The 5,281-nt window shown below is 38.6% G+C and overlaps 1 protein-coding gene across 1 annotated transcript; it reads left to right on the forward strand.

Moving 5' to 3' along the window:
• The first annotated feature begins 217 nt into the window (after nt 1–217).
• On the forward strand, nt 218–3,343 carry LOC118744768. The gene is made up of 3 exons (XM_036478082.1): nt 218–300; nt 1,826–2,263; nt 2,613–3,343. The coding sequence occupies exons 1-3, from the start codon at nt 246–248 to the stop codon at nt 3,308–3,310; spliced, it is 1,191 nt and encodes a 396-aa protein (XP_036333975.1). The 5' UTR covers nt 218–245; the 3' UTR covers nt 3,311–3,343.
• Nucleotides 3,344–5,281: the final 1,938 nt, after the last annotated feature.

Below are 5,281 nucleotides of genomic sequence, written 5' to 3' on the forward strand. Positions count from 1 at the left end.
GCAACGAAGAAGAAACGTAGTAGATGGATGCCCAAGCGAAAACACACACTCTGTTGTGTAAGCTCATATGTGACTCATGCGCCCATTACTTAACGTGTGAGATGATACTATATTTTTTTTCTATCAGTTAGAGGGTTAATAAAAAGTTCAACTATATTTCGAATTTATATATGTTTTGCGAATTTGCTATTTAATAGCAAACTAGTTATCACTCAGATCAGTTGCGCGGTTACTTCTCAAGTGAAATGTTAACACTGTGGCTGAAATTGCAATTGTTGCTGGCTGTAAGCAGCGCTTTGGGTAATTGCGAAGTCATATAATTTTTTTTTTTAATAATTAAGTTGTACGAAGCGATTAAAAATATTAAGAATATACTTTGAAAGTAAAATTGATGTACAAGATTCAAACTTAAGCCTAGTTTCTAGCTGTCAAAAAAAAATCTAAAGAAATATTTTTCATTATTTATGTTACTTGAAGAAGTGATTTGCCGTTGTTGTAAACTTTCTTAAAGAAATGAATATAGCGTTTGTTTTTTGAGAGCTGCAAATGATTAAAGAAATTTTTGTTAGATGTTACGTAATTTTTTTTCTTGAGAGCTGAAACCCGATGTAATACAAATTTCCGGGAAGGAGTAGAATTACGTCCGACCTTTCCCCAGCCCAAAGCTTGTTGAGCTTTTGAAGGAATTCCATTTTGCACGTTCGGGTCAAGCAGTCTCTTCGGCGTTTTCTGCAAAAACGAAGAAAAACTGATTGACCAGAAGTTCTTAGAAGAAATATGGGAGGTTTTGCCGGTCCTTGGTATAAACGAAAGACCACTCTCTAAGCCCTGGAAACATTTACATATGTACATGAATCAATTTTGATTCGTCGGACCCTTCACAATCAATAGTGATAGTTACTAGTTATTATTGAAGGTATCACGTTCTTAGAAAAATTGGTTCATCCAAACGATGAGCTTGAGTATAGTATAGGATAAGATAACATAGGATAGGCTAGGAAGAAAAGGAACGTATAGTATAGGATATGACAGGATGCTAGTTGAATACGGTATGAGAGGATAATATTGGAAATAATAGGATAGCATGGGTTAAAATAATAAAAGATAAAATAAGATAAGATAGAGTAAGGTAAGAAGGAACAATTTTATTTGATCCTCTTTTTTGGCACCACAAAGAAGCATTGCAAACTGCTTAAATATACCCCATAGAGTTTTTCAGTGAGAGTCAAGTTTTTATTAAATTTAAGCCTCATTAATACTGTTCAGTCTAGAAAAAGGTGTTGAGCTGATTACGCCTCACTCGACCTCTAATCGGTGGCGATACTATGAGTTGAGTTTTATGTTAAGTCACACGACATGAGTTCCTATGAGACAGTGTGCGGACAAGATTCCTATGCAATATTGTGTGCTTAATAATTTTTGGTCCACCGCCAGTTCCCCGTCCGTTGGAACGCCACTAAAATTTCTCAATTTTCTGGTTTAGACCAACGCTCCCCTTAAATCGCTTGGGCTCCATTCGTGTTTGCAAAACACCTTGCGACTGCACATATCCTCAAAACACCTGCGTCAGTATAGATCGGATCAAAGTCTCACCGTATCCAATGAGATAGTAACTGGTCAAGACTTTTGTGCTGGTTTGTGTCCCTAATAACTCCTAAGCCCAGTTCTCTTATTGGAACTCTTCGCAGTTCACTGTTTCGAGATTACCAATATTGAAGAGAATCGATAGCATTAGATTAAAGCCAAGGTCAGTAACCAACCTCCAACTTGCAGCTAATTTGAATACAAAAAAAAAATATATCTAATTTTTACCCCCTCTTTCCAGCTGACCCCTGCAAAATTACCTTACCAACGGATGTGGCCAACCCGCAGCCAGTTATTGTGACACAGGAAGGACTACTACGACCAACCAATGCAGTAACCGAAATAGCTGAGAATGATAAGATTACGCTGCATTGTGCCGGCAAAGGAAATATGTTGGTTGCTTTAAGTGAGCAAACAGCTAAACTTGAGTGCCAAAGTGGAAGTTTTTACGATGAAGAAACAGGAAAGGAATTTGCACTCAATAAACTAAATTGCACTCACATACCCACCGCTGAGGTGTTGGTAACGGAAATTGCTTGTGCGAATGGCACCGGTCTCCTGCACGAAGTGGGTTTCGCGGTAAATGATGAGTTCCAGAGTCTATTTACGATTTGCTATAACAGAGAAAATGTGCAAACGCTCTACTCGCGTAATTTATTGAATGGACGGGGGCTGGATGGTAAGTTCAACCATGATGAAAAATAGGAAGGTTGAACCGCTGAGAGGAATTTTTCAAATTCTTGACGTTTGCAAGCAATTTAATTTTAAAATTTTACGCACAAACTCACACACACATTCTCCTTTTCAATCTCAAACGACAACTTTGAACAATTCCTTTTTTTACTCTCAATTTTATACGATTTTAAAATGTTGGCAAACTTCAAAAAAAAAATCATGGCCGACGCATTGAGAGAACGGTTTTACCTTACTATGCTTTTATCATGAGTTCAACCACACGAGTGGAAAACGATTTGTAGTTTTCTCAGCTAAATTTCAACAAAACCATTTTTTTTTTAATTTCCACTCAGTTAAAATTATCGATAGCACACGACGTTCTTTCCGCGCTGAGGGCATGCGCTTCACCACTACAGCCATAAACAACCTCTACACGACTAAAAATCAAATTGCGCGCTTTAAAACGCTTTTCGGCGCCGATCAAGCCTACGTGAATCGCACAAGCTTTTTGGCGCGCGGTCACCTCACGCCAGACGCTGATTTTATTTTCACTTACGAACAGTTGGCCACTTATTTCTATATCAATTGTGCACCCGAGTGGCAGGTGGTAAATGCTGGTAACTGGTTGCGGGTGGAAAATTTGGCACGTAAGTTAGCCTCCTCACTTGGATCCGATTTATTGACATTCACTAGCACTTTGGGCAAGCTAGAGCTAGAAAATTCAAAGAGCGGTGATTCGGAGGCAATTTACTTGGATAAAACAGAACTAATATCGGCGCCACAATGGTACTATAAAGTGTTAATGCATCCTGAATTGCCCGTGGATCTAGTCATTATAACACTGAATGATCCCTTTGCCAATGTTGACAAAACGGTGGAATTTTGTACGAATGTTTGTGACAAGTACGGCTTGGCTGACTCGTCCGTCTTCCAAGTCGCCAGCCACGGCTATACATTCTGTTGTGAGTTGAATGATTTCTGGGAGAATGCGATGGACACAGATACTCCATACTATGATTTACCAGAAGGGTGGAGTTATAAAAGTAATTAATTTAGAATATACAAAGAACAAAAAATAAAAAGCTTATGCAATTTGAAAATATTTTTCCGAAGTTGATTGATAATTAAAGTTATGTGTATTAGACACACCCTAAGATTTGCCCATTTGCGAAAGTAGGTAATTCTTCACAATTCAGCATACCGTTGGCAGAGCCAGATCGTAGAAATTTCAGCAATCATGTCGACTTTATATGGGCGCTCCTCCGATAATTTGTGGATCCATTGTAAAGCAGTACTCAGACCCCATCGAGTACTTTCTCATTCCCTTTCACGTCTCAAAAAGAATAAGGCCTCTATTTCAGCGAAAGGAAGGGCTGTGAGTGCGACCTGTGTGCTAATTTCATATGGCATTGAGCCTCGACACACTAGTGTTTCCAGATTGTCTGAAATATGGTTTTCATGGGGCAGAAGACGAAAAGAGTAGTATGTAGTTTCTTATTCTTCTTTTTGGCACTGTAACCACCTAAGAGATTTCGGTCGAATTCAACAAAGCACGCCAGTCATTTCTCTTCTGCGCCAACTGATGCCAAGTCCTTCTGCAATTGGTCTCCCCTCTGCTCCCACCAGTGGTCCGAGATGAATACTTTCAGAGCTGGAGCGTTGGTGTCCATTCGAACGACAATGCCGAACCAGCGGAGCCGCGGTATTTTAATTCGCTACACTATGTCCATGTCGTTGTAAAGCTCATACAGCTCATCGTTACATCGTCTGTGATACTAGCCGTGACCATCTCTCGAATACTCCAAGAGCCGCCTCATCGGGTGTTGTCATTGTCCATTGTTCTGCGCCATATACCAGCAAGGGCATGATGAACGACTTAAGGAGTATGGTTAAGATATCTCAACGTATAGGCAACTCCGTTTAGTGCTATCGGAAGGGGCTTTGAGTCGATAAATATGTAGGTGGTGAGGGTGGATCCTTTTCTAGCGGGCCTTTTCCAAGAATTGCCGTATTGTGAATACCTGGTCTATGGTGGATTTGCCTGGTCTAAAGCCACACTGATAAGGCCCAATCAGTTCGTTAACGGTGGGCTTCAGTCTCTTACACAATACGCTCGTTAAGACCTTGTGACTTATGCTTAGAAGGCTGATCCCGCGGTAGTTGGCGCAAATGGCCGGGCAGAGCACATTTAAATTCCAGTCGTCGGCCATGCCTTCATCTGACCATATTCCGCATAACAGTTGATGCATGCACCTTATCAACATCAGCATCGTTTAGTCATCTATGATATCTATAAGAGATTGTCGTAATAGGCCCTAAAGCCACGAGTAAAATCAAAACGAATGAGCGATCCTTGCAAGCTTATAAAGTGCTGTTCTCCCACTCTGTGTGATCTAGTTAGGAAAATTTAAGAATACAAGTTCTCGCTCTTCGAAAGGCAGTGGTGTAATTAACGAAAACAAAAACAAAATTTAGAATTGTTTGGTCTGAAAATAAGTACACATTTTCAGTATACATTGGTTATACATATGCACATATTTATTTCTTATTTACACTTAGGTTATTTGCTAATTATTTACAAATCTTTAATTAAATATTTATCTTTGTATCAAAATTAACCTCCAATTTTTTCAACAATTTTTACTATGTACAAAAATCTATATCTAAATACAATTAGTACGCTAAATATTAAAACTAAATTAAGGTAAAATGTTAGCAAGCTATATACGTACATATGAACAAGTTTACAAAGTTACTTCTCAAACAAAAATTTCATATATGATCAGCCTATTCGCTCCACAGTGCATATATGTTTATTCCTGTGTAATAGGTGACAGTACATATATGTGAGTATGTATATATGTATGTAGATCATATTCGCTAGCTATGCAAATATTTGTTTCTTAAAGTCAACTAACTAAAGTATCTTATGCACACATATTTACAAAGTCTTTTTCTAAAAAAAACACACTTTTCGCAGCATTTTAAAAACAATTTCTTTGACTAATAGCATAGACAGGTG

Source organism: Rhagoletis pomonella, unplaced genomic scaffold (genome assembly GCF_013731165.1).
Source record: "Rhagoletis pomonella isolate Grant_MI unplaced genomic scaffold, Rhpom_1.0 Rhpom_scaffold_00008, whole genome shotgun sequence".
Taxonomy (NCBI): Eukaryota; Metazoa; Arthropoda; class Insecta; order Diptera; family Tephritidae; genus Rhagoletis; species Rhagoletis pomonella.

What these genes read in the sequence shown, in the direction of transcription:
- LOC118744768 (XM_036478082.1), top strand. Translation starts at nt 246, where the DNA reads ATGTTAACACTGTGGCTGAAATTGCAATTGTTGCTGGCTGTAAGCAGC. An exon ending in GGCTGTAAGCAGCGCTTTGG is followed by an intron (nt 301 to 1,825) that starts GTAATTGCGAAG and finishes CCCTCTTTCCAG; the next exon opens with CTGACCCCTGCAAAATTACC. An exon ending in GAATGGACGGGGGCTGGATG is followed by an intron (nt 2,264 to 2,612) that starts GTAAGTTCAACC and finishes ATTTCCACTCAG; the next exon opens with TTAAAATTATCGATAGCACA.